This window comes from Ovis canadensis, chromosome 6 (assembly GCF_042477335.2).
Source record: "Ovis canadensis isolate MfBH-ARS-UI-01 breed Bighorn chromosome 6, ARS-UI_OviCan_v2, whole genome shotgun sequence".
NCBI lineage: Eukaryota > Metazoa > Chordata > Mammalia > Artiodactyla > Bovidae > Ovis > Ovis canadensis.
Window position 1 is genome coordinate 132,466,469 of NC_091250.1, and position 27,628 is coordinate 132,494,096.

Genomic DNA, 27,628 nt, shown 5'->3' on the forward strand with positions numbered 1-27,628 from the left:
CTGCGGGCGTGTGGGCACAGGCACCCTGTACTGCGTCCCCCAGTCTCCACAACACACCTGAGGGGTGGGGGCAGCCAGCCTTGACCTCTCTGCAGCGGAGGAGGTGTGAGCTGGCTACACTTATAATTCTGATTATACCAGCTTGTGAGTGTCTTCCCTGGGCTCAGCCCAAGCTCGGGTATGGATTATGTAGAGGGGGAAAAAACGCCACGCTGCTCTCAGGGGACCCAGGGACGGGGGCAGAGAAGGGTGTGCCAGGGAACCTTCGAAAGACCACAGGTGTGCTTGGGCATTACAGTGGAGGACACTCGGAGTCTGAAAAAGTAAACAGCCGTGGAGCCATGGGAAAACCCTCGGAGTCGGCCTGGGAGCCGGCAGATGGAGCGGATGGAGAAACAGGGCAGGAAAGGGCCAGCTCCCTCCTGCCTTCTACCCTAAGAGCAGTTCTTACACCTCGGAGAGGGGATGCGGGCTCTGGAATCTCGCTGGTGGGCTGGGTACCTCGCCGGGCTCAGTTCCTGGAAGGTCGCCCTTTTCCCGGTGCTCGGCGTGGCAGACGGCCTGCAGCCCAGGGGTCCGGGCCCACGCTCGGGGCTAACACTCGGGGTCGTCTCTCTGGCCACTTCTTTTCCTTCCGTCAGGAGCGAAATAGAGGCCGTTTGACCCCTCTCCTTGTCCGCGCCTGACTCGCTGAAAGCTCCCGCGACACGAGCCGATGAGGCTGCTGGGACAGGCCAGGAACCGCGGGTGGAGCGGCCGCAGGACCCGGGCGGGTGGGGACCCTGCGTGGCCAAGGTCCGCGCGGCAGGCAGGGTCCAGATCTCCTCGGGGGCGGGGCCTGGCGGCTCGGCGAGGGCGGGACCCAGCTGTCCGCGGGGCGGGGCCTGCCGGCTAGGCGGGAGGCGGGTCAGGCTCTCCGTGGGGGCGGGGTCTGGCGGCTCGGCGAGGGCGGGGGCACGCTGTCCGCGGGGGGCGGGGCCAGCCTCTCGGCGGGGGCGGGGGCACGCTGTCCGCGGGGGGCGGGGCCAGCCTCTCGGCGGGGGCGGGGGCACGCTGTCCGCGGGGGGCGGGGCCAGCCTCTCGGCGCGGGGCGGGCCCGGGATCTCCGCGGAGGGCGGGGCGCGCCGGGAAAAGTTCCGGGAAGGTGGGCCGCCCCACTGCTCCCCCGGCCCAGACCCGGCACGGAAGTTGCCGGCGGTCCGCGCCTCCGGGACGGGTCCGCAGCCATGTCGTCCGGGGATGCGGAGTCCGGGGGGCGGGAGGGCGCCCCAAGCGCGGCTGCCGCGCTTTGCGGCCTGTACCACGAGGCGGGGCAGCGGCTGAAGCGCCTGCAAGACCAGCTGGCGGCCCGGGACGCCCTCATCGCGCGCCTCCGCGCCCGGCTCGCCGCGCTCGAGGGGGACGCGGCGCCGTCGCTCGTGGACGCGCTGCTGGAGCAGGTGGCGCGCTTCCGGGAGCAGCTGCGGCAGCGGGACGGCGGCGCCGCGGAGGCCGCGCTGCGCCAGGTGCGGGGCGGCGGGGCCAGGCTTCCCGGGGGCTCCCGGGGGCGCGTGTCCCCGGAGGGCGCGTGTGCCCGTCGGGCGTGAGGCGTGCGTGGTCTGCCGCGGCGGAGCCGCTGCGTGTGGGGTTCTGGGCGGTGCGCGCCGCGAGGGGTGTAAGGGCTGAGCGTCGAGCCGGGCTCTGCCGTGCGTGTGCGCCTTGGCTCAGGGGATGTGCGTGCGTGTGCTGGCTTTTGAGGCGTCTGAGCCTTGCTGCGTCTGAAGGTGTGTGTCTCGCTCCCTCAGGTTCTGAGAGGTGTGTGTGCCAGTTAGTCTGGGGGCCGTGTGACCCTGTCGGTTGGGAGGGGTTTGTCCTCTCTGACGGTATGGGATGGATGTCGAGGTGGTTCTGAGGGCTGTGTGCGTGTTGGTGTGTGTGCGGCGTTACCATGTGGGGCCTGAGGGGTGTGTGTCCCTGTGGGTTATGAGGGGCGTGTCTGTTCCAGCGTCGGGTCTGAGGGGTGGTTGCGACCATGTTGGGTGCTTAGTGCTGTGTGTGTGTGTGTGTGTGTGTGATTTCTCAGGTGAGTGTGCGTTGGCTTCTGGGGGGTGTGTGTGGCTTTGCTGAGTCTGGCGGTTGTGTGTCCCGAAGGTTCTGAGGAGTGTGTGTGCCCATGTTGTGGTGTGCTTGCGCGGCCCGTGGGCTCTAAGGGATCTGCGCTCCTCTTAAGGGTTGTGTGGTTCTGAGGGTTTGTACGTTCGGTTGTGCTGAGCCGTCTGCTCCCTGGTTGGCTTCTGAGGGATGTGTGTGTCTGTGTGGTTCTGAGGCTTGCCCCTGTTGGGATCCGCCCATTTTGGTCCTGAAGGGTACGTGTGTCTGTGCTGGTTTTGAGGAGTGTGTGTTTCTGTGTTGGGTTCTGGAGGATTCTGCTCGGAGAGGTTGTGTGCCTCTTAGATCTGAGGGTTGTTGCGTCGCTGCTGGCTCTCGGGTGTGTGTCAGGCTCGTTATCTGCTCCCATGTTGGGGCTGAGGACTGTCTCCCCGGGCTCCGTTCTGAGAGGTGTTGGTGCTTCTATCGATTCTAGAGGCTGTGTGTCTGTAGCAGCTCTGAGTGGTGTGTGTGTGGGTTTGGGGTGCTGGGTGTGTTTACCCCTACTGGGTCTGAGATGTGTGTGTGCGCCTGTGCAGAGTCTGGGGGTGTGCCTGTGCCCGTGGTGGGTTCTGAAGGGTGATGGTCCCTGACTGTGTTGAGGGCTGTGTGCCTGGGTTGTGTCTGAGGGTTACGTGCGCCCATATTAATTCTAAGGAGTGTGTGGTTGCATTGTTTTTAATTAGCTTGTTTACAGTTTATTTTTAATCGGAGGATAATTGCTTCTGCCATAGGTCACGCGAGTCAGCCGTGGGGACACTTACGTCCCTTGCCTCTTGCCCCACCCCATCCCCCTCTCTAGGTTGTTACAGAGCGTTGAATGGGAGCTGTGTCATACAGCAGCTTCCCATTGTGAAACAGTGGCTGTCTGTCTTACACACAGTGATGTCTGTGCTGCTCTGAATCCATCCCGCTCTCCTTCCCCCTTTGTGTTGGTTGTGAGGTGTATTTGTACATGCTGGTGTCTGAGCGGTGTGCCTGGAGTCTGCGGCTTGTGAGTCTGTCCTGAAGGGTTTGTTCCTATGTTGGGTTTTGATGGTTGTGTGTGTCCGTGTTGGCCTTGAGGGCTGTGTTTCCTAGCTGTGTTCTAAGCAGTGTGCACCCATTTTTGGCGTAAAGAGTACTTGTCCGTGTTGGTTCTGCAGCATGTGTGGGTCCCATGTTGGATCTGAGGAGTGTGTTTCTGTGTTGGGTTGATGAGTGTGTGTGTGTGTCGTGTCTGAGGGTGTGTGGCACATGTTGGATCTCAAGTGTTTGCTTCCATGTTCAGTTGAGGAAAGTGTGCCGTTCTGGTTCTGGGGAGTGGAGTCCTCGTTGGTTCTCAGGGACTTGCTGGTGTCTGAGCGGTGTGCCTAGGGTCTGCGGCCTGTGAGTCTGTCATGAAGGGTTTGTTCCTATGTTGGGTTTTGATGGTTGTGTGTGTCCGTGTTGTGTCTGATGGGTGTGTGCTCATGGTGGGTCTGAGGGTTGTGTGTCCGTGTTGTGTCTGTCTCGGGAGTCTGCCTGTCTGTGTTGGGGGTGAGGGCTGTGCGTGCTGGCTCTGAAGGGCGTCTGCGTTTGCTGGGTTCTGGGTGGAGTATTCCCATACGCGTCTGAGGAGTGTGCTTGTCTCTGCTGGTTTCTGAAGCGTGTATGTCCTGTGTGGTATGTGTGTCTGTGTGTGTGTTTTGGGTTCTGAGGGGCGTGGGCACTCGTTTGGGCTCTGGGAGGTGTGTGTGTGTGTTGGATTCTGTAGGTTGTCTTGTCTGTGATGGTTCTGAGGCTTGTGCGTGTGCCGGTATTGATTCTGATGGTTGTGTACCAGCTGAATTCAGAGGGACCTGCTCCCATGTTGGGTCTGAGGGGTGCGTGCCTGTGTTGGGTCTGAGGGATGAGTGTGGGTGTTGTTTGTATCTGGATTGTGTGTGCGCATGAGAGGCTCTGTGTGTGTGTGTGTGTTCATGTGGAGTCCTGCGCTGTGTGTGCAGGCACCGGGCTGGGTGTGTGTGTAGCGTGTGGCTGTAGGCTCCTCGTGTGTGGGGGTTGTGTTGGGTTCAGGGCCATGTGGACCCTAATGTCCTGGGTCTCTTTTAGCCCTAGTTGTGAATGTATCTTTCAGTAGTAACACCTCTGCTCTGCAGGGAGTGATGACAGAGTGGGAAGCCGCCGGAGTGTCTAAAAGCCGACTTAAATCCTTACTTTCCTGCTTTCTTATCCTTGCCATTGATATTATGTCTGTCTGCATGAAATATCATTAAATACTCAAATCAGGAGCAAGAGCAATAGTATTTCCCACAACAGCTGTTTGGAACTGCCCCAGACCTTTTGGTGAGCGCTGATCTGTTATCCCATTTGGTGCATCTCTGTTATCCAGGCTTTCCCAGTAAAGAATCGAGGCCTGCAGAAGAGAATTTTTACTGCCAGGCTTGGCCCTGCAGCCAAGAGTGAAAGACAGACGTGTTTGTTTTTTTTTTTTTTTATAACAGTAATTTTGAATATCTGAGCAGTTGAGGAAAGAATAAAGAAGAAGACAGCCGCCGTAATGGAGCTGCAGGGAGATAACCAGTGTTAATCTCTTGGCATGCCTCTTCCCTGTTTTTCCCTTAGCTATAGGGTTTGTATACATTTGGCACGGTTAAATTCATGCTGTCTTCTACAGTTTTACTTAATATCATGTGTTTTACTGAAAGTTGTACTTTTGTTTCAGGTTTTCAGGATTCGTTAACAAAAGAAACCAATTGCCACACACACCGTGCCCGCTCGGTGGCTTCAGACACTGTTCGTTTCACTTTGTGAATCACAAGACTTCTTGAATCCCGGGGCCTAGCCAGACCTCCAGGGTCTCAGGAAATTCCAGGACCCTCTCCCTGGCTTATCTGAAGTGCCGCTTGACTTGCTGGTAACAGCTGGTGTGCTGGTGGGCAGGCACGTAACCCAGGCAGTGGCCAGGCGGGTCAGAAGCAGGTCCGGGGCTTGCTGTCCTGCATCTGAAGCCTGGACAAGCCTACTTCCATTTCAGCTCCCTAACATCATGATGTCGATAGTTTCTTGTCTGCGCCGTTTTAAATGCCTTTGGGAGATAGGTGTCTTCCTCAGTCCAGCTCTCTCCCTCTTCCTGGGGAAGGTGGGTTGTAACTCACCGGGGCAGCAGGAAGGTTCGTGGTCTGCACCACTGACCTTACGTTGTGGACACCAGGAGTCATAGCTGGGTGTAGAGGGCACCGAGCGCATCCCTCCTGAGCGGGGTGCGGTGCCCGCTGGTGCTCAGCTGCCGGGGCTTCCCAGCGTCCCGTGGCCCCAGCCTCCAAGCAAAGCTCAGGCAGAGTTAGGTCTGCAGTTCTAGCACTGCTGGCCCTTTTACCTCTGACATGTGCGTTTCGTTTTAGGATTTTAAGTTAAGGAGCAGTTAAATGATCTGGCGTCTTACGGAGTTATACGTTTGGTGCTTACCCCTGCATGTCTCTGGGGTTGGTCACAGAGCCTGTGGAAGAATGGAGAGGTTTACACCTCGCAGAGGCCCTGGGGTCACTGAAGTGACTGTGCAGAGTGAAACCAACGAAAGGAGTGGGCTAACTTGCTCGGGGACGACCCGGAGGCTCACAGGTGCGGAAGGACGGCCAGCTGATCAGAGCGCCTGTGGGCAGGCGGCAGTTCTCGTGGGGCCAAATCAGTCTTGAGAGTTCTGATCTGTTTTGCCGCCACGGTGGGGCTCAGACCATACCTTATTTGTCACACGCCCTCTGGATGGACGGCTGTGCATAGCTCTTGCAGTGAAGGCCTTCCGGAATAACGGCGGCCTGTAGTTCCTCAGCCCCGTCTCGTCGCTGCCCTGGGTGCTAGCCTCGCGGGCCCTGCCTGCTCCTGATGGGTCACGTTGCGCCTTGCCTTCCGCTGTGCTGTTATGAGTGGGAGAGCATGTGCTCTTTAACATAGGCCGTATTAGGTTTTGTGTATGTACTGGGTGTGTGTGTTTCTTTCTTTCTTTTTTTTTTACCATCTGTTTCCATACCTCTTTTAAGCTCGTGCAGCAAACTCTGTGCCCGTCAGACAGTAATTCCCACCTCCCTGTTTTGTCCCCCCGCCGCTGGCAAGCACCACTTTACTTTGTGATTTTGACTTCTCTGGATGCCTCGTATAAATGGAATAGCACACTGTTTATCTTTCTGTGACTGGTTTATTTCACTCAGCACGGTGTCCTCGAGGTTCATGCGTGTTGTAACATCTGTAGGAATGTCCTTCCTTTTTAAGGCTGAATAGTACTCCACATTTTGCTTCTGTCTGTTCCTCTCTTGTGGGCATGTGAGTCTCTACCATGTTTTAGCTCTTACAAATATCACTGCTGTTATGAACTTAAGTGTGTAAATATCTCTTTGAGATCCCTCTTTCAGTTCTTTTGGATCTTTATCCAGAAGTGGAATTGCTAAATTGCTGGATTGTGCGATATTTCTTTTTTTAATTTCTTGCGGGACTTCCATACTGTTTTTCCGCAGCGGCTGTACCATTTTACATTCCCGTAAACAGGGCAGAAGGGTTCCAGTTTCTCCACATCCTAACCGGCATTGCTATTCGCTGTGTTTTTGTTAGTAGGCAGCCTAATAGGTGTGTGGTAATTTAGTACAAGAGCCTTGCTGGGGGCTCAGTGGTAGAGAATCCACCTCCCAGTGCATTAGTTGTGGGTTCGATCCCTGGGTAGGGCAGATCCCCTGGAGAAGGAAATGGCAACCCGCTCCAGTACTCTTGCCTGGGACATCCCAGAGGAGCCTGGCGGGCTGTGGTCTATGGGTTCACAAAGAGTTGGACATGACTTAGCAACTGAACAACAAGAACAGTTTAGTACAAAATTATTGTAGTTTTGGTTTGCAGTTCCTTTTAATGATAAGTGATGTTGAGCATCGTTTCGTGTGCTTATTGGCCGTTTTTCTGCTTCCTCTGAGGGAGCGCCGAGCCTTCTGCCCAGTCTTAAAGGTTCTTGCTTACGTGGTCGCGTCAGGTCTCGGTTGCGGCATGCGGGCTCTGCTCGTGACGCGTGGGCCCTCATGGCAGCGCTCAGGCTGCGGCGCGTGCAGGCTCAGCAGCTGTGCACCCAGGCTCTCTGGGTGTGGCTCGTAGGCTTAGTTGCTCTGCGGTGGGGTCTCAGTTCCCCAACCAGGGATTGTACCTGCATCCCCTGCATTGCAAGGTGGATTCTTAACCACTGGGCCACCAGGGAGGTCCTTGCCTGTTTTTGAACTGGGTTATTTTGTTGAATTTCAGGAGTACTCTATATATGCTAGATACTAATCCCTTAACAGATATATAATTTGCAAATATTTCATCTCATTCTGTGGGGAAACAGTTGAAACTGGCTGACTTTATTTTTCTGGGCTCCACAATCACTGCAGATGGTGATTGCAGCCATGAAATTAAAAGACGCTTACTCCTTGGAAGAAAAGTTATGAGCAACCTAGATAGGATATTCAAAAGCAGAGACGTTACTTTGCCAACTAAGGTCCGCCTAGTCAAGGCTGTGGTTTTTCCAGTGGTCATGTATGGATGTGAGAGTTGGACTGTGAAGAAAGCTGAGTGCCAAAGAATTGATGGTGGTGTTGGAGAAGACTCTTGAGAGTCCCTTGGACTGCAAGGAGATCCAACCAGTCCATCCTAAAGGAGATCAGTCCTGGGTGTTCATTGGAAGGACTGATCCTGAAGCTGAAACTCCAGTACTTTGGCCACCTGATGCGAAGCGTTGACTCATTGGAAAAGACCCCAATACTGGGAAAGATTGAGGGCAGGAGGAGAAGGGGACGGCAGAGGATGAGATGGTTGGATGGCATCACCGACTCGATGGACGTGGGTTTGGGTGGACTCCCGGAGTTGGTGATGGACAGGGAGGCCTGCGTGCTGCAGTTCATGGGGTCGCAAAGAGTCGGACACGACTGAGCAACTGAACTGAACTGAACATCTCATTCTGTAGATTGTCTTTTTGCTCCACAGATATTGTCTTTTCGTGTGCAAAATTTTTAAACTCTCATTTTAAAAATTGCCAGTTTGTCTGGGTTTTCTTTTGCTACCTGTGCCTTGGATGCCATAACCAAGAAATCATTGTCAAATGCAGTGTTATGAAGTTTTCGCCCTGTGTTTCTTCTAAGAGTTTTATAGTGTAAGGTGTCAGATTTCAGTCTTTGGTCCATCTGAGCCAGTTTTCCTGTATCTAAGCGCTGTCTGTCTTCGGCCGCAGCAGGTCCCTGTCGCTGCGCTGCTCTGGCTGTGGTGAGTGGGCCCCCTGTCACGGCGGCTTCTCCTGTGGAGCGAGGGCTCCGGGGCACACAGGCTTCAGCAGCTGTGGCTCGCGGGCGTAGTTGCTCTGCATTTTGTGAGTTCTTCCCAGACCAGGGATCGAACCTGTGACCTCTACAGCACGTGGATTCTTAACTACTGGCCCACTACGGAAGTCCTTGTGTATGGTTTTAGATAAAGGTCCAGCTTCATTCTTTGGCAAGCGGATATCCGGTTTTCCTAGCACCATTTTTTGAAAAGCCTGTCCTTCCCATTGAAAGGTCCTAGCGCCCTTCTCAACCCGTCTGACAGGCAGGGGTCGATTTCTGGGCTCTGCGTTGCTTTCTTTGGTCTATACGTTTGTCTTTATGTCAGCACTCACTGTTTTCATTACTGTAGCTTTTAATAAGTTCTGAAATCAGGACGTGTTCTTCTTTTTCTTTTTTAATATTGTTTTGGCTATTTGGGGTCCTTTCAAATTGCATATGAATTTTAGGATCAGTTTTTCTTTTTCTGCAAAAAAAAAATCATTGAGATTTTTCAGTTTTTGTCTGGGCTGCACAGCTCGCGGGTTCCAAAGCTCCAAAGAATAGCAGGGAGAGATAAGAAAGCCTTCCTCAGTGATCAGTGCAAGGAAATAGAGGAAAACAATAGAATGGGAAAGACTAGAGATCTCTTCAAGAAAGTTAGAGATACCAAGGGAACATTTCGTGCAAAGATGGGCACAATGAAGGACAGAAACGGTATGGACCTAACAGAAGCAAAAGATATTAAGAAGAGGTGGCAAGAATACACAGAAGAACTATACAAAAAAGATCTTCATGACCCAGATAACCACGATGGTGTGATCACTCACCTAGAGCCAGACATTCTGGAGTGCGGAATCAAGTGGGCCTTAGGAAGCATCACTACGAACAAAGCTAGTGGAGGTGATGGAATTCCAGTTGAGCTGTTTCAAATCCTAGATGTTGATGCTGTGAAAGTGTTGCACTCCATATGCCAGCAAATTTGGAAGACTCAGCAGTGGCCACAGGACTGGAAAAGGTCTGTTTTCATTCCAATCCCAAAGAAAGGCAATGCCAAAGAACGCTCAAACTACCGCACAATTGCACTCATCTCACACGCTAGCAAAGTAACGCTCAAAATTCTCCACGCCAGGCTTCAACAGCACATGAACCATGAATTTCTAGATGTTCAAGCTGGATTTAGAAAAGACAGTGAAAGTGAAAGTCACTCAGTTGTGTCCAACTCTTTGCAACCCCATGGACTATAGAGTCCACGGAATTCTCCAGGCCAGAATACTGGAGTGGGCAGCCTTTCCCTTGTCCAGGGGATCTTCCCAACCCAGGGATCGAACCCCGGTCTCCCACATTGCTGCTGGATTCTTTGCCAGCTGAGCCACAGGGAAGCCCAAGAATACTGGAGTGGGTAGCCTATCCTTCTCCAGTGGCTCCTCCCGACCCAGGAATTGAACTGGGGTCTCCTGCACTGCAGGCAGATTCTTTATCAACCGAGCTATCAGGGAAGCCAGAAAAGGCAGAGGAGCCAGAGATCAAATTGCCAACATCCTTCAGATCATAGAAGCAAGAGAGTTCCAGAAAAATATCTGCTTTATTGACTATGCCAAAGGCTTTGACTGTGTGAATCACAACAAACTGGAAGATTCTTAAAGAGATGGGAATACCAGACCACCTTCCCTGCCTCCTGAGAAATCTGAGAAATCATGTGAAATGCTGGGCTGGATGAAGCACAAACTGGAATTAGGATTTCCGGGAGAAATATCAATAACCTCAGATATGCAGATCATACCACCCTTATGGCAGAAAGCAAAGAGGAACTAAAGAGTCTTGATGAAAGTGAAAGAAGGGAGTGTAAAAGCTGTCTTAAAACTCAACATTCAAAAAGCAAAGATTATGGCATCTGGTCCCATCACTTCATGGCAAACAAATGGGGAAACAATGGAAACAGTGACAGAGTTTACTTTTTTGGGCTCCCAAATCACTGCAGATGGTGACTGCAGCCATGAAATTAAGACACCTGCTCCTTGGAAGGAAAGCTATGACAAACCTAGACGGCTTATTAAAAAGCAGAGACATCACTTTGCCAACAAAGGTCTGGATAGTCACAGCTATGATTTTTCCAGTAGTCATGTATGGATGTGAGAGTTGCACCATGAAGAAGGCTGAATGCCAAACAATTGATGCTTTTGAACTGTGATGCTTGAGAAAACCCTTCAGAGCCCCTTGGACAGCAAGGAGATCCAACCAGTCCATCCTAAAGGAGATCAGTCCTGAATATTCACTGGAAGGACTGATGCTGAAGCTGAAGCTCCAACACTTTGGCCACCTGATGCAAAGGACTGACTCATTTGAAAAGACCCTGATGCTGAGAAAGATTGAAGGCAGGAGGAGAAGGGGACAACAGAGGATGAGATGGCCGGATGGCATCACCGACTCGATGGACATGAGTTTGAAAAGCTCCAAGTGTTGGTGATGGACAGGGAAGCCTGGCGTGCTGCAGTCCATGGGGTCGCAAAGAGTCCAACACGACTGCATGACTGAGCTGAACTGCATAGCTCGTGGGATCTTAGTTCCCTGGCCAGGAATTGAACCCTGTCCGCAGCAGTGAGAACACTTGCGTCCTAACCACTGGATTTTCAGGGGATTCCCTGGCATTTTGATAGAGGTCACATTGACTTTGTAGATCACGTTGAATAATCTTGACATCTTAACAAGATTAAATTTTATTATCTTTGAACATTGGATATATTTCCATTTATTTATGTCTTCTTTAATTTTTGGGGGGACGTGCTGTGTGCCATGTGGGGTCTCAGTTTCCGATCAAACCTATACCCCCTGCAGAGGGAGAGGGAGTCTTAACCGCTGGGCCACCCTGGAAGCTCTCCTTTAATTTCTTTCAGTAAATATTTTATAGTTTTCATCGTACAAGTTTTTCACCTCTTTGATTGAATTGATTCTTAAGTATTGTATTCTTTTTGATGCTGATTTAAATGGAATTGGCTTTGTAATTCCCCCTGTCCCCCCCGAAGGCTGAGCGCTGAAGAATTGATGCTTTTGAACTGTGGTGTTGGAGAAGACTCTTGAAAGTCCTTTGGACTGCAAGGAGATCCAACCAGTCCATCCTAAAGGAAATCAACCCTGAATATTCATTGGAAGGACAGATACTGAAGTTGAAGCTCCAGTACTTTGGCCACCTGATGCGAAGAGCCAACTCAAAGACCCTGATGCTGGGAAAGATTGAGGGCAAGAGGAGAAGGGAGTGACAGAGGATAAGACGGTTGGATGGCCTCATGGACTCAACAGACATCCGTTGAGCAAACTCTGGGAGATGGTGGCAAAGAGGTGGACATACCATGGCCACTGAACAACAGCAACGTGGTGTTCGCTGTGGGTTTTTCTATGGTCTTTGTTAGGTGGAGGTAGTTTCCTTTTGTTCTATTTGTTGCGTGTTTTTATTATGAAAGTGTTGAATTCTGTCCAGAGCTCTTTTGCATCACTTGATAGGATCGTGTTTTCTTCCCCTCCTTCTGGTAATGTAGTATGTTACATTGATCAGTTCCTTCCTCCTCCCCTTCCTGTTTTTTGATGAAATATGATTGTGAATGTAACCACAGCAGGGTAGTGTTATTACCCAAATCTACATGTAACAAATGTGGTGGAAAAAGTTGTGATTAGAAAAGATGAATAACAGCACTTTTATTTCATTGCACGCGGTTGATGGTGTCATAGACAGAAAGCGAACATGAGCACACAGTTGTGTTTCATGCTCCTCGGAAGACCTCATTCTCCTGTTGTTATTGTTTATTAGATACTGAGCAACAGTTATCTAATTGTCTTCAGACAGAGTGTGTGGGCCTGGAGGAGGGCATGGCAGCCCACTCCAGTGTTCGTGCCTGGAGAAGCCCGTGGACAGAAGAGCCTGGTGGGCCGCAGTCCATGGGGTCACAAAGAATGAGACAGGCTGAGAGAGCGTGCGTGCACGGACTTTATTGAGAATTTTTCATCTGTGTTCATAAGGGATATTAGGTTGTTGCTTTCTTGTGTCTGTCTGGCTGCTGAACTCACAGGATAAGTTAGGAAATGTTCCCTCCTCTTCAGTTTTTTGGAAGAGTTTGGGAGGAGTTGGTATTACTAATATTTCTTGTTTAAATACTGGATAGAATTCACTGATAAAATCTTCACTGTCAAGCCTCTTTTCTTTTCTTGTAGGGAGATATTTTTAAGTGATGTGTTTCTGGCTGGCTGGGTCTTGGTTGCTGTGTGGGCCTTTCTCTGGCGGGGGGGCAGGGGCTGCTCTCCCGCGGGGCACGGGCCTCTCTTGAGGAGCACGGACGTTAGGCACGTGGGCAGTAGGGGTTGGCATCCCTGGGCTCTGGGGCGTGGGCTCATGGCTGAGGCGCACAGGCTAGGTTGCCCTGCAGCGTCTGGGATCCTCCCTGATCAGGGATCGAGCCCGTGTCTCCTGCGCTGACACGTGGACTGACCACTGAGCCACCGGGGAGGCCCTGTGGGCAGATCTTTGATTACTGATTCACTCTCCTTACTGTGGATGTGAGAGCTGGACTGTGAAGAAGGCTGAGCGCCGGAGAATGGATGCGTTTGCACTGTGGTGTTGGAGAAGACTCTTGAGAGTCCCTTGGACTGCAAGGAGATCCAACCAGTCCATTCTGAAGGAGATCAGCCCTGGGATTTCTTTGGAGGGAATGATGCTAAAGCTGAAGCTCCAGTACTTTGGCCACCTCATGCGAAGAGTTGACTCATTGGAAAAGACTCTGATGCTGGGAGGGATTGGGGGCAGGAGGAGAAGGGGACGACAGAGGATGAGATGGCTGGATGGCATCACGGACTCGATGGACGTGAGTCTGAGTGAACTCCGGGAGATGGTGATGGACAGGGAGGCCTGGCGTGCTGCGATTCATGGGGTCGCAAAGAGTCGGGCACGACTAAGCGACTGAACTGAACTGACTCCTTACTATTGATAGTTAGATATCTGTTGAGTTTTTGTTTCTCTGTAATTTGGTCTTGGTAGAAATTGTGTTTTTAAGAATTTGTCTCATCTAGCTTATCTAATTTGCTGGTTTATGGTTGTTCATAGTACTCATTTGTAATCATTTTTATTTTCACAGAATTGGTAATATCTCTACTTACATGGCTGATTTTAGTAATTGGTGTTTTCTTTCTTTTTATAATCTGTCTAGCTAAAGTTTATCCATTTTGCTGATCTTTCTGAAGAGCTAACTTTTGGTTTCATTGATTTCTCTCATAGTTTTTCTGTTCTCTGTTTCATTTATCTCTGCCCTACTGTTCATTTCCCCTTCCTTTGGCTAGCTTTGGACTTAGTTTGTTCTTCCTTTTCTAGTTCCTTAACGTGGAAAGTTATATTGCTGATTGGAGATCTTTCTAAGTTTATTGTCGTTGCTCACCCACTAGGTCGTGTCCAGCTCTTTGCGACCCCATCGACTGTAGCACACCAAGCTTCCCTGTCCTTTACCATCTCCTGGAGTTTGCTCAAACTCATGTCCATTGATTTGATGATGCCATCCAATCATCTCATCCTCTGTTGTCCCTTTCTCCTCCTGCCCTCAACCTTTCCCAGCATTAGGGTTTTTTCCCAGTGAGTTGGCTCTTTGCATCAGGTGGCCAAAGTATTGGAGCTTCAGCATCAGTCCTTCCAATGAACATTCAGGGTTGATTTCCTTTAGGATTGACTGGTTTGATCTGTTTGCTGTCCAAAGGACTCTTAAGAGCCTTCTCCAGCAGCACAGTTCAAAAACATCAATTCTTCGGCTCTCAGCCTTCCTTATGGTCCGGCTCTCACATTTGTACACAACTACTGGAGAAACCGTAGCTTTGACTATACACCCACCGTAGAGCTGCCTGCTGGGTGACCCACAAGCTGGAGAACAGTTATACCAAAGAGGTTCTCATTCTCACACTGTTGCAGAAGTTCTAGGGGGCCGCAACAGACTTCCCCACCTGGCTACCTGGCAAAGGGACTGGCATCCCAGGGAGTCCGATCTTGAAGTCAGCGGGACGTGATTACAAGAACTTCCAAAGGACTGGGGAAGCAGACAGAACCTTGTGTGCACCAGGACCCAGGAGAAAGGGGCCGTGATCCCACAGGAGCCTGAGCCAGACTTGCCTGGGAGTGTGTGAGAGTCGGGCAGAGGTGTGCGTCGGCAGTGGCCAGCTGTGTGCTCAGGGGCACTGGCAGCGGCGGTCCTGGGGGTGCGGCCTGCTGGCCTCAGTCCTCTTGGCGGAGGTCACCATTACCCATGCCAGAGAGCCTGTAGCCTGCCATAGAGATGGCAACTCTAGCATTGGACCACCTCAGGCCAAACTACAGGGAAGAAGCGCAGCCCTGCCCATCGGCAGAAGATTGGATTAAAGCTGAGCATGGCCCTGCCCACCAGAGCAGGACCCAGTTTTCCCTGTAGCCAGTCCCTCCCATCAGGAAGCTTGCACAAGCCTCTTACCCTTCTCCATCAGCGGGCAGACAGAATGAAAACCACAGTCACAGAAAACTAACCAAACTGATCACACGGACCACAGCTTTGTCTAACTCAGTGAGACTGTGAGCCGTGCTGTGTAGAGCCATGCGAGATGGACGGGTCCTGGTAGGGAGTCTTGACAAAATGCGGTCCATTGGAGAAGGGAATGGCAAACCACTTCAGCGTTCTTGCCTGGGAAACCCCACGAGCAGTGTGAAGAGGCGAAAAGATACGACACTGCAAGATGAGCTCCGCAGGCTGGTCGGCGCCTGGTGTGTCACTGGAGGAGAGCAGAGAAGTAGCTCCAGAGGAAGGAAAAGGCTGAGCCGAAGTGCAGACGCCCAGTTGCGGATGTGTCTGGTGCTGAAGCTAAAGTCCAGTGCTATGAAGAAAAGGATTGCCGAGGAGCCAGGGATATTAGCCCATGAATCAAGGGGCATCGATTTACCTTGGTCGAACAAGAGTTGGCAAGAGTGAAATCGACATTTTAAGAATTAGTACACTAAAATGGATGACAGCGGGTGAGCTTAACTCAGGTGAGCATTACCTCTACTACCGCGGGCGAGAATCCCATAGAAGAAACGGAGTAGCCCTCACAGTCAACAAGAGAGTCCGAATGCAGTACTAGGGTGCACTCTCAAAAACAACAGAATGATCTTGGTTTGTTTCCAAGGCAAACCATTCAATATCACAGTAATCCAGGTCTATGCCCCAGCCACTAATGCTGAAGAAGCTGAAGTTGAACGGTTCTATGAAGACCTACAAGACCTTCCAGAACTAACACCAAAAAAAGATGTCCTTTTTATCATAGGGGACTGGAATACAAAAGTAGGAAGTCAAGAGATACCTGGAGTAACAGGCAAGTTTGGCCTTGGAGTACAAAATGAAGCAGGGCAAAGGCTAACAGAGAACAGACTGGTCATAGCAAACACCCTCTTCCAACAACGCAAGAGAAGACTCTACACGTGGACATCACCAGATGGTCAGTACTGAAATCAGAATGATTATATTCTTTGCAGTCGAAGATGAAGAAGCTCCACACAGTCAGGAAAAATAAGACCAGGAGCTGACTGTGGCTCACATAACGAGTTTCTTATTGTAAAATTCAGACTTAAATTGAAGAAAGTAGGGAAAACCACCAGCCCATTCAGGTATGACTTAAATCAAATTTCTTATGATTATACAATGGAAATTTGACAGATAGATTCAAGAGATTGGATCTGATAGACAGAGTGCCTGAAGAACTGTGGATGGAGGTTTGTGACATTGTGTAGGAGGCAGGGATCAAAACCATCCCCAAGAAGAAGGAATTCTACAAGGCAAAATGGTTGTCAAAAGCCCTTACAAATAGCTGAGAAGAGAAGAGAAATAAAAGGCCAAGGAGAAAAGGAAAGCCATCTGAATGCTCAGTTCTAAGACTAGCAAGGAGAGATAAGACAGCCTTAAATGAACAATGCAAAGAAATAGAGGAAAGCGAGAGAATGGGAAAGACTAGAGATTTCTCCAAGAAAAGTAGAGATAGCAAGGGAACATTTCACGCAGAGATGGGCACAATGAAGGGCAGAAACAGTGTGGACTTGACGGAAGCAGAAGAGGTGGCAAGCGCGCTCAGAAGGGCTACACAAGAGAGGTCTTCCCGACCCAGGGGACCACGGCAGTGTGACCACCCACCTAGAGCCAGACGCTCTGGAACGCGAAGTTGGGTGGGCCTTGGGAAGCAGCGCTGCGAACAAGGCTAGTAGGTAGAGGGGATCGATTTCTGCTGAGCTGTTTCAAATTCTAAGAGGTGATGTTACAGTGCTGCACTCAATATGTCTGAATCTGGAAGACTCAGCAGTGGCCGCAGGACTGGAAAAGGTCAGTTTTCATTCCAGTCCCAAAGAAGGGCAATGCCAAAGAATATTCAAACTACCACACAGTTGCACTCATCTCACACTGAGCAAGATAATGCTCAAAATCCTTCAAGCCAGTCTTCAACAGTACGTGAACCAAGAACTTCCCGGTGTAGAAGATGGACTTAGGAAAGGCAGAGGAACCAGAAATCAAATTGCCAGCATCAATTGGATCACAGAAAAAAGCAAAGCAATTCCAGAAAAACATCTGCTTCATTGACTATGCAAAAGCCTTTGACTGTGGATCATTCTTCAAGAGATGGGAATACCAGACCATCTTACCTTCTTCCTGAGAAAGCTGTATGCAGGTCAAGAAGCAACAGTTAGAACTGGATATAGAACCACGGACTGGTTCCAAATTGGGAAAAGAGTACGTCAAGGCTGTATATTGTCACCCTGCTAATTTAAGTTAGATGCAGAGTACATCATGTGAAATGCTGGGCTGGATGAAGCACAAGCTGGAATCAAGATTGCTGGGAGAAATAGAAACAACCTCAGATATGCAGATGATACCACCCTTATGGGAGAAAGCAAAGAGGAACTAAAGAGCCTCTTGATGAAAGTGAAAGAGGAGAGTGAAAAAGCTGGCTTAAAACTCAACATTCAAAAAACGAAGATCATGGCATTCGGTCCCATCGCTACATGGCAAACAGATGGGGAAACAATGGAAACAATGAGAGACTTTATTTTTTTGAGCTCCAAAATCACTGCAGATGGTGATTGCAGCCATGAAATTAAAAGACAGTTGCTCCTTGGAAGAAAAGCTATGACCAACCTAGACAGCATATTAAAAAGCAGAGACATTACTTTGCTGACAAAGGTTCCTGTAGTCAAAGCTCTGGTTGTTCCAGTGGTCATGTATGGATGTGAGAGTTGGACCATAAAGAAGGCTTGAGTGCTGAAGCATTGATGCTTTTGAACTGTGCTGTTGGAGAAGACTCTCGACTCCCTTGGACTGCAGGAAAATCCAACCAGTCCATCCTGAAGGAAATCAGTCCTGAATATTCATTGGAAGGACTGATCCTGAAGCCGAAGCTCCAATACTTTGGCCATCTCATGTGAAGAACTGACTCACTGTTTCCAGTGTTTTCAGACCCTGACGCTGGGAAAGATTGAAGGCAGGAGGAGAAGAGGGTGGCAGAGGATGAGATGGGTGGATGGCATCTTCGACTCGGTGGACGTGCGTTGAGCAAGCTCCGGGAGATGGTGAGGGACAGGGAGGCCTGGAGTGCTGCTGTCCATGGGGTTGCAGAGTCGGAGACGCCTGAGCGACTGAGACCTTACTTGGAAGTACAGCTTTTGCAGGTGTGATAAAGTGAGGTCCTCCTGGACTAGGGTTGGCCCTAATCCGGTGCCTGGTATCCTTATAAGACAGCCCGTGAAGATGGAGGCGGAGACGGGGTGACGCGTGCAGTTTCTAAAGGTGGTTACGAACCGGACTAGGACACGTAGCCAGATGGGCCAGTGTGTCTCCCACTTCAGAGCAACAAGTGCTGAAACCTGGGGGCTGCAGGGGCCCGGGGTCTGCACGCAGCTGTGGGGCGGTAGGTCAGGCGGCCCTTGGCGGGCGGGAGCAGCCTGCAGTGGCCTGCCTCGTTCCTCCGGCGCCGGCTGGCCCCTGGCGGTGAGGCTCTCAGTGCGGCAAGTCTGCGCGCGAGCCAGGTGGGTCCTTCTGGCCTCTGCTCACGGCTGTGCCGGCTCTTCGGCGCTCCGGCCTATCTCCGGCGCGGGGTAGGGGCCTCTCGCTCGGTGGCTCCTCTGGCCTGGAGCTCAGGTTCAGAGCGAGTGGGCTTCAGGTGTTGCAGCCCGTGGGCTCGGCCGGTGGTGCAGGCACGTGGGGGTCTTTTCCACGGCTCAGGCCCGTGTCCCCTGCACTGACAGATTCTTAACCCGTGGGCCACCAGGGACGCCAGAGCCAGGTCGTTTCTAAACTGCTGTTTGAAAGAAGAGTTTTAAGACAAAACAGCCAGTGCACCCTTCAGATGCACAGTCCTCCCCCAGTCGACCAGGTGCGGTCGTTCTGGGTCTGTGTTGCCAACAGGTGGAGAAGGGGCCCTGGTCCTGGTGGCGGCACCCCCCGCCTTCTTCGCAGACACTCCTGGCCTCCTGGGGCGGGTGCGGCGAGGAGCGTCTTCAGGAAGCCCCACGAGCCCCTGAAGCCGGGGACCTCCTGCCGCGCTGTTGCTCGGCCTGTCTCCATCTGAGCAGCTCAGGATGCTTGCAGGTGAGGTGCTGCCCGAAGTCCTCCGGCCTCACAGAGGATGTGAGGGGGCCGCGGGAGGTGGAGGCAGAGGCTGGGGCGGCCGGTCGCTGCCTCCTTAGGTTCGCTGCCTTCCCGGTCACTCACCCCCGTGAGCCTTAGAAGCCGGCCCCACAGGGCCTGGCCTGCACTGGTGGTGCGTGCAGACCCTGCGTATTTTCATATGTACATTGATACCTTTCACACACACAGCACGTGTTTACCCTGAGTACTCTTCCGTATCAGATAGAGACGAGGACAGAGGCGCTGCTGCTGAAGCCACAGCCTCTGACCTGAGTGGCTTTTCAGGGAGGTGACCGTCCCCGCGGGACAGGGCTCTGTGCTCAGTGATTCCTCCAGATTCGGTTTTGAGCCACTGGGAGGGGGACTTGGTGCAGCTTAGGTGCGTGTGTCCGTGTTCTCGGGCACATCCGTCCCCGTGGCAGTGACAGGGTCCCCACAGGGCTGTGCTGCTGGACGGGAAGCTGCGCCCGGGGAGGCTGGGCTGTGCTGGCCCGGGTCTGTGTCCCCTGGAGGGAGGCCTCCTGCCGTATTTCCCACAGGAAGGCACAGGACAGGGCCTTGCAGGCTGTGGGCCTTCAGAAGTGGCCAGTGTTTAAGGAACACAAGTAAGTGCGAGGCCCAGCGCCAGGTCTGGGTTTGTGCCTTGAGGTTCCGTGCCCCTGGAACAGTCTGCAGAGGCAGCCTGCCCTCCCATTGAGGGCGGGGCTTCCCTGGTGGCTCAGAGTTAAAGCGTCTGCCTGTAGTGCGGGAGACCTGGGTTCGATCCCTGGATCAGGAAGATCCCCAGGAGAAGGAAATGGCACCCTCTCCGGTATTCTTGCCTGGAGAATCCCATGGACGGAGGAGCCTGGTGGGCTGCAGTCCACAGGGTTGCAAAGAGTTGGACACAACTGAGCGACTTCACTTTCACTTCCGGCTAAGAAGGCTGTAGTTGGCTCTCGTTGCCCTATCTGGATGGGGCTCACTCAGACCAAGTCCCTTGGCAGCCTCAGCTGTGTGGACGGGCTCGGAAGGCCTTGGACAGGGCCTGCAGGGCCGGCCTGGTGCTGGAGGGCTGTGTGCCGGGAGGAGGTTCTGATGCCCGCTGGCCAGGTCCAGAGAGAGGCCTCTTTTCCTCCTTCAGCCCAGCGGTGAGGTCATCAGGGCCCAAAGGAAGGATGAAGTAGTGGCCTTCCAAGAACGGGCCTTGCCCGGCTTGGCTGTGATGCCCGTGAGGTCAGAGGGCAGTGAGGTGCGATGGGCTGATGGCGCGCCAGCGCTGGACAGCTTTGGGCGAGATCCCCGCTGATGAGGTTGATCCGCTGGTGCTCGTCACACCCATTGTCGCCAGCCCTGATTTCCTGTCCACCTGGTGCTGGCTGCGGCCCGCGTGCCAGGGCCTGACCTCGCTTCCTCGCCCGCTGCCCTCACGAGTGAGTCCCTGTCTTGGAAGCAGGGCCCAGGGAAGCGTCTTCCCCGAGGCCTTTCCCAAGGGAGCCAGGCCGACTGATTGTTCTAATGGGGTTTCCCTTCCTTGCTGTCTTTCTGGTCACTTCTGGAGCAAAGTCTGAGGAAAGCGGGGAGAAGAGCGCCCTTACAGTTCCCCGAGGGAGCTCTGGTGGTCCAGTGCCTCGCGCCTCGCTTCCGCTGCCGGGGCCTGGGCTCGACCCCTCGTCGGGAAACAGATCCTGTGAGCTGCGTGAGAAAACTTCCCCGAGAGAAAGAGGACGAGGCTTTCAGAGTATTTCTGGTCACCTGGTTAGCGCGCTGCCGTCACGGACTGGGCTTATCTGTGGATGGGGCGTGACCGATGCTCAGGGAGCAGCTCTCGCCTCATGGATGTGGGTCTGGGCCCAGGGAGGGACCCAGAGCCTGGCCGTGCCCCTGAGTCCCCCAGTTGTTTAATTTTGTTGAGGTACAGCTGATTTACAGTATTTCGTTAATTCTACTATACAGCAAAGTGAGGCAGTTCTGTGCACATAAGACTGTGTATGTCTACACGCGTGTGTGAGTCAGTCGCTCAGCTGTGTCCAGCTCTTTGCGACCCCGTAAACTGTGGACAGGCCCCTCTGTCCATGGGACTTCCCGGGCGACAGTACCGGAGTGGGTTGCCGTGCCCTCCTCCAGGGGCTCTTCCTGGCCCAGGGACCGAGCCCAGGCCTCCTGCGTCGCGCGCGGGTCCCTTACCGTCTGAGCCACCGGGCAGCCCGCGCGTGTATCTGTATGTGTCGAGTGTGGACTCTTTTCGTGCTCTTTCCCGTATGCTATATCACAGGATGCTGAATACAGTGCCCTCTGCTCTACAGTAGGGCCTTGTTGGTTCCTTCTCTGTTAATTGTTCGCGTCTCCTAATCCCAAACTCCCACCCCAGCCCTCCCGGCTCGCCCTACCCCTTGGCAACCTCAGGAGTGTCCTCTGTTTCTGTGTGGTGGGTAGATTCCACATATAATGATATATGGTATTGGTCTTTTTCTTTCTGACTTCAGTATGATAGCCTCTAGGTCCATCCCATCAGTTCTTCTTTGAATATTTTGTTTGGCTGTGCCGGGTCGTAGTTGTAGCATGTGGCGTCTAGCTCCCTGACAGGAATGGAACCCAGGCCCCAGCATTGGGAGCTTGGAGTTCCAGCCACTGGACCAGCAGGGAAATGCCCACAATTACCTCCTAACCCCAGGCTTGGGCAGGCCCAGCTGCGAGCCTTCTAGGGATGCACCCCGTGGCTGTGTTCGCAGGAGGGCGCGACAGCTGGAGGCGTGTGCTCAGCCAGCCTGCACTCTGGGTGAAGCTCCAGGCTGTAGTTGAGAAAAACAGGCAGGTTGTGCGCTGCTGTGGGACACAGCATTTTACCAGGGAGCAGAAAAGCAGGGCACCAGGACAGTGCTGTCAGACCCCCGAGTGTAATATACACGTGCCAGACGCTTGTCAGCACCCTGGTGAGACCCCTGGCCAGGTTGTGAGCAGTGGTTGCCTCTGAAGAGTGTGGCAGGCTGCTGGGGGAAAAGGAAGTTTTCGTTTATTTGCTTCTGTGTTTGAAGCTTTGAGAACCATGCACGTTTTTGCTTTGTCCTAAAGCACTTAGGAGAGGGCTCGTTGAGGGTTGTGCCCGTGGCGGGGAGGTTCTGGGTCCCTCGTGTGAGCGTGAGCAGAGCTCCGAAGCACCCTGCCACACCCCCAGTGCGCGAAGGCTCCGCCCTGGCTTTCCAGAAGCTGTTTTCCCCCATGCAGGATGGATGGGCGCCTCCTGCTGCACCTCCCCTGCGTGCTCGTTACGGCGGACGTTACTCTGAAAGTGGGACAGCACAGAACCGAGGGCAGAACCCAACTGGGGGCGCTGAAAGCCCGCGGCATCTGAAGGATGTTGGTCGGGGATACTAGCTTCCCAGAGCTGCTCTAACATCAGCTGGGTGGCCTAAGGCAATAATAGACAGGCTTCCTGGGGGCACTGGTGGTAAAGAACCCACCTGCCAATGCAAGAGACGCAAGAGACTTGGGCTGGATCCCTGGGTCAGGAAGACCCCTGGAGGAGGGCATGGCAACCCACTGCAGTACTCTTGCCTGGAGAATCCCATGCACAGAGGAGCCTGGCGGCTGCCGTCCATACAGCCACAGAGCTGGGCGTGAGCGAGCACGCACAGCCCAAAGGCAGTAGATACTTGATCTTCGCTGCTCTGAAGGCCAGAAGCCCCGAGTCGGGGTGTGGGGGTGGGTCCTTCTCTTCAGCGTCCAGTGGCTGCTGGCGCCCTGGCGGCCTCTGCCTTTGGCCACATGCACCCTCCTCTGTGTGTCCACACTTGCCTCTTATGAGGACACTGGATGTTGGATTTGGGTCCATCAGATCCAGCGTGCCTTCATCTTAACTAGTTACATCTTCACGGACTGAACAGCTGTCTGGAAACAGCTAAATGAAGTCACGTTCCCAGGTGTCGGGTGAGAACGTGGGCATGGCTTTGGGGGCTGCCCACCTCGGGGGAGTTTCTGCCCTTTCTTTCAAGAGGTTTGGGATTGCCACACTTACTAATTTGATGATGTAAAATCTAACATTATGAGTTTTCTCTTGAAAACAGAATTTTAGATGACGTTTCAGATAGAACTTTTGGGGCTGACAACTCCTGAGTTAATCATCCATCCAGAAGCCAGCCTCCGAATGAACGTGTTTGTTACATACGGATGGGCGTCTGTGCCTGTCTTCTGCTTTGTGAACGTTTATTTCTGATGTTGCTTCTTTCAGTCAGATCAGTTCCGTTTAGTTGCTCAGTCATTTCCGACTCTTTGCAACCCGACCCCATGGACTGCAGCACACCAGGCCTCCCTGTCCATCACCAAGTCCTGAAGCTTGCACAAACTCATGTCCGTCAAGTCAGTGATGCCATCCAAGCATCTCATCCTCTGTCGTCCCCTTCTCCTCCACCTCCAATCTTTCCCAGCATCAGGGTCTTTTCCAATGAGTCAGTTCTTCGCGTCAGGTGGCCAAAGTACTGGAGTTTCAGCTTCAGCATCAGTCCTTCCGATGAATATTCAGGACTGATCTCCTTTAGGATGGACTGGTTAGATCTCCTTGCAGTCCAAGGGACTCTCAAGAGTTCTCCAGCACCACAGTCAGATCAGTTGTGCTTTTAAATCTTCCCCTTAGGAAATCGAGAGGCTCTCGGAGCAGCTGGAGGAGAAGGAGCGGGAGGCGCAGCGGCTTCTGAGCCAGCCTGGGCTCGAGCGGGAGGAGGAGGTGGCCCTGCTGCGGAGGAGTGTGGCGGAGAAGGAGCGGGCCCGGGCCGCCAGCCACGTCCTGTGTCGCTCCCTGGCCGACGAGACCCACCAGCTGCGGCGGGCCCTGGCTGCCACAGCCCACATGTGCCAGCATCTGGCCAAGTGTCTGGATGAACGCCAGGGGGGACAGGGGGCTGCGGGGGAGCAGAGCCCTGAGGTAGGCCCTGGGGCAGCAGGCCTCGCCTTGTGGCTCAGGGAGAGCCCCGCCCGCCCTTCTGGGGATTTCCTCTAGGGTGGTGGGGCCTGCAGAATGTCCAGGAGAGCAGACCCGCGGCTGCCCCCAGGCCCAGTGGGGAGGTGGCCCTGTGGTCTCTCCAGCCTCCACGAAGCAGCAGAGCCGGGGCAGGAGGGGTGTCCTGAGCGAGGCTGGCGCGTGCAGTGCCGGGGCCTCAGTGTGGGCGGCGCTGGCCCAGGGTGCCTCCGGTTGGGCGGGGCTGTCAGCTCCAGTGCAGCCTCGCCCTGCTGGGGCCTTGGGCCTGGGCAGGGAGGACGCAGGGCCCCGCTTGGCACAGTGCCCCCTGAATGGCACTACTCGGGACGGGGCCCGTGGTGGGGGCAGCAGTGTGGGTGCAGGGGAGCGGGTGGGTTTCAGCATCAGGAAGCCCCCACCTGGGAAATCGGGGCTCCTCTGGGGGCTGTCGGGAGCGGGGCCTGCGGGGTCGTGGCGGGGCAGGGGGCTGTGACACTTTGGTCCAGAACCGCGCCCTGTGATGTAGGGCTGTTGGGAAGAGCCCTGCAGTCTCTTGCAGCAGCTTGGCCAGGCGTGGGGGAGGGCCTCGGTCTGAGAATCCCACGGAAAGGGAACCTCAGAAAGAACAGGGCACATTTGAGAAACCAGAGCGCTCTCCAGGCAGGCCGTGGACTCGTATGATTCTGAGTCACACGGCCCTTTCTCTCTGGGGATCTGAAAGCTGGTGGTGGTTGGCCTGGGCGGAGGCTCTAAGCCGGCGTCATTTCTCAGCGCTGGTCTTCACCGAGTCAGCGGGGTTTCCCGAGCCCGCAGGGTTAGCACACGCAGCTCCTTTGTCATTTGAGGGGAATTCTCACAATAATGTCACCGCCATCCATCCGCTTTGTTAAATGACTGAACTTCTGATGGCCTTTCGGTCAGCCCCGCCCACCCTGCTGGGACTGGGTCAGCACGCGTGGGCTTGTAGATGTGAATCCCACCAGCCTCGCGATGCCCGGGGAGGTTGTAGACAGTCAGCCCCTGAAGCTGACCGTGGTCATCTCGGACATGACACATCCAACGGGAGGGACAGCGGGCCCGAAGGAGGGGCCTGCTCCTGGCGGCCGTGGGTCCTGGGCCGGGAAGTTCTCTGGTCACAGCGAGCTCGGCTTCCGGCCCCCCCCCCCCCCAACCCTGGCCCCAGCCGTGACGCTGGGCCTCTCGGGCGTGGAGACAGTGTGAGGCTTGGCCCCCGCGTGGGGTGGGCTTGGGCAGGGCTAGGACCACCATCCCCTCTGGAAGCGCCTGTCCTTTCCTGTCTCCGTTGCACCTGCCGCAGGGCGGCTGCAGGGCCGTCTGCGACTGGGTGCCCGCACGGAAGGTGCGGTCACACGGGATCTGGTCCCTTTCTCGTGCAGCCCGAGTGTGCGGACGGGGACGCCTCTGTGCACGAGGTGGTTGAGAAGTTACGGGAGGAGAACCGGGTGCTGAGGCAGAAAGTGACTCACGTGAGTGTCTGAGATCGCACTTGGGCCGAGCGCCCTCCGCGGACTGTGGGTGAGGGGCCTCCCCTCGCTGTGCCCAGGGGTCCCCCCTGCCCTGAGGTCGCTTCGGCTGATACACAGGGTCCCCAAAGGCCCGACATGTTTGCTCAGAAGGACGTGTTGAGCACGTCTGGTTGTCCTCCACCCCTAAATTAATTCGCGTGTTGCTAAATGAGGTGCAGAGATCACTGTCAATCCAGCGTTCAGGCAGCGACTCCACCGTCACCGCGTCCGGGTGCTCCCCCCCCCCCCCGCCCCCGCCCAGAGTGGGCGCCGCCGGCCTCCACGTGGGGACGGGCCTCGTATTCCGGGCGGGCTCGAGGGTGCTTTCCGGCCCCCAGGTGGAGGACCTCAACGCTAGGTGGCAGCGCTACGACGCCAGCAGGGACGAGTACGTGAGGGGGCTCCACGCGCAGCTGAAGGGCCTGCAAGTCCCCCTGGAGCCCGAGCTGATGCGGAAGGAGGTTTCCCGGCTCAACGCGCAGTTGGAGGAGAAGATGGATGACTGCGCGGAGGCGCGGCGGGAGCTGGCTGCGGCGAGGAGCGCGCGGGACGAGGCGCTGGAGCGCGTGCAGATGCTGGAGCAGCAGGTGCGGCCGCGCCGTGGTCGCCAGGGGGCGGGGCCGCCGTCTCCTCCTGTCGCGGGGCGGGGCCTCCTGATGGGATCGGGGCGTGGCTTCCTCCTCCGGCGGGGGGCGGGGCCGCCGCCGCCTGACGCGGGCGTCTCTTGCAGATCCTCGCCTACAAGGACGACTTCACGTCGGAGAGGGCCGACAGGGAGCGGGCGCAGAGCCGCATCCACGAGCTGGAGAAGCAGGTGGCCTCGCTGCAGCGCCAGGTGTCCAGGAGACAGGTACAGCCGGGGTCTCCTCGGGCCCGGGGTGGGGGTCGTCTTCATTTCTCTCTCGCGCCTTTCGAGCTCTCCTGAGGCTGCTAAGACCTCAGTTCCACTCCAGGCAGGGCCGCCGTGCCCAGTGCCCGGAAACCTCCGGGTGGCACATGTGTGTGCGTGGAGGGTGGCATCCACCGGCCTGTCCTGTCCTCGTGCCCCGACTGGGAGCTCCTGCACGCGGCCTTTCCGTGCTGCGTGGTGGGGTGGCCCCCACGTGAGCCTCGTCCCTTGTGGGCATAGGCGGGAGGTCCGGACCCCTCAGTTGTCCCTGGCACGTCCTCGTTCGGGCCTCGACACCAGGCAGAGCAAAGGTGCGGGTCCTGCACAGCGACGGACGTGGCTCCAGACGCTGGGGCCGAGACCAGCCCTGGGAGCGGACTCCTGCCTTTTCCTAGGATTCTCGTGAGCCAGTCTCCTGCCGGATTCACACCGGGAGCAGATCTCCCAGGTATTTAGAGACCGATGCTTCGGAGCCTGTGGCAGCCGGTGGCCGGAGGCCTGGGACGGGACCCCAGTGGCTGGGCCTCCCCGCGGAGGGCGAGTGCTCAGCAGTGACCCAGAGAGGCCAGGGGGACCTGCAGTGCCCCCACTGTCTGCGGTGCTTCAGCGACGAGCAAGGCGAGGAGCTCTTCAGGCATGTGGCCGAGTGCTGCCAGTGAGCCCGGTGGCCCGTGGTGGGCGCGCCCCGCATCACCCTCGGGGCCCCCAGCACAGGCTGGGGGTGCTTCTGAGCCTCCGTCTCAGCCGCTCTTGGGTCAGCGGGAACTTCGGTGGGGCTGGCAGCAGGGGTAGGGGTTGGAGCTTCTAGCGCGGAGCTGGTCTCCCAAGCGGCCAGACCGAGGCCACGAGTGGACAGCCGTGGGCGTACTCGCTGGCCAGCACGGGGCTTTGCCCCCCGGGAGTCGTGGAGCCCAGCGCCGAGCTGCATTGAGACATGTTGCGCTGCACTGGTGTTCACCGCAGCCCTAGAAGTCGGACACGTGATCATGCGACAATTCTGTAATAAAGGGAGCTGCTAAGTGGCTGCCCCGAGTGTGTGTTGGGGACTGGGGGGCAGGGGCCTGGCCGCACTTCCACCTGGGCCTGAGTTAGCTGCTGAGGAGACACGCCTGCGGACTGTCGTCTTTCGGGCCTCCAGAGCCTTGTCGTCCAGCCCAGACGGAAGTCGAGGCAGGGCTGAGTGCAGAGGAGAGCCCTGCAGGGTGGCGCAGGGCCACGGCCCGTCACCCCGCTAGCCGTCAGGAGAGCCAGGCTAG

The 27,628-nt window shown here is 54.9% G+C and overlaps 1 protein-coding gene across 1 annotated transcript; it reads left to right on the plus strand.

The window, feature by feature from the left end:
- Positions 1 to 1,096: 1,096 nt before the first annotated feature.
- Positions 1,097 to 27,396, plus strand: TNIP2 (TNFAIP3 interacting protein 2). The gene is made up of 6 exons (XM_069594899.1): positions 1,097 to 1,505; positions 23,637 to 23,924; positions 25,355 to 25,444; positions 25,822 to 26,070; positions 26,214 to 26,333; positions 26,768 to 27,396. The coding sequence occupies exons 1-6, from the start codon at positions 1,227 to 1,229 to the stop codon at positions 27,029 to 27,031; spliced, it is 1,290 nt and encodes a 429-aa protein (XP_069451000.1). The 5' UTR covers positions 1,097 to 1,226; the 3' UTR covers positions 27,032 to 27,396.
- Positions 27,397 to 27,628: the final 232 nt, after the last annotated feature.